The sequence below is a fragment of the Terrapene carolina genome, unplaced genomic scaffold (genome assembly GCF_002925995.2).
Source record: "Terrapene carolina triunguis isolate 2854851 unplaced genomic scaffold, T_m_triunguis-2.0 Scaffold493, whole genome shotgun sequence".
In the NCBI taxonomy this organism is placed as follows: domain Eukaryota; kingdom Metazoa; phylum Chordata; order Testudines; family Emydidae; genus Terrapene; species Terrapene triunguis.
In genome coordinates, this window is record NW_020664844.1 from 96551 (window position 1) to 97148 (window position 598).

The 598-nt window shown below is 59.4% G+C and overlaps 1 protein-coding gene across 1 annotated transcript in view; it reads right to left on the minus strand.

Moving 5' to 3' along the window:
• ATP4A (ATPase H+/K+ transporting subunit alpha) overlaps positions 1-290 on the minus strand; it is a 16439-nt gene extending 16149 nt beyond the window's left edge. Inside the window, exon 1 of the mRNA XM_026658628.1 lies at positions 279-290. Coding sequence (XP_026514413.1) covers positions 279-290 — 12 coding nt within the window. The remainder of the gene's footprint in view (positions 1-278) is intronic.
• Positions 291-598: the final 308 nt, after the last annotated feature.

A 598-nucleotide genomic window follows, 5' to 3' on the forward strand; every position in this document is an offset into this window, starting at 1 on the left:
CCCCTCTATCCATCCATCCCCATACACACCCTCTATCCATCCATCCCCACGTACCCCTTCTATCCATCCATCCCCATACACAGTCATCTAACTATTCATCCATCCACCCTCCTATACTCCCTCTATCTATTCATCCATCCCCATATACCCTATCTAATCTATCTATCTATCTATCTGGCCCCGTACACACACTCTATTTATCGAGCTACCCACAAGGAGACCCAGCGCCCTGGCATCTGGCCCCTTCCCACGGCAGAGAATCAGAGCCCTGCCCTTACCGCTTTCCCCATCCTGGCTCTCTGGGCGCCCAGGCAGGCGGGACACACTGGGGATGGGGGCCGCACTGGCAGAGGGGCGGCAGCACAGCTAGCACTGGCAGTCCGGCCCGGGCAAGCACCCGTGTCCGTCAGGGAGCCTTTTATACTGTCCCCAGGGACCTTCCCCGCCCACTGCGGACGCTGCGGTGCCATGGCTGGGCCCCTCTTTTGCGTGAGCCTTGAAGTCACAGCCCAGGAGCCGATAACCTCGGCGGGTGGAGAACAAAACACTGCGATCACCTTGGGATGACCCCACAGGGAACCAACGAGCCTGGCGCTGG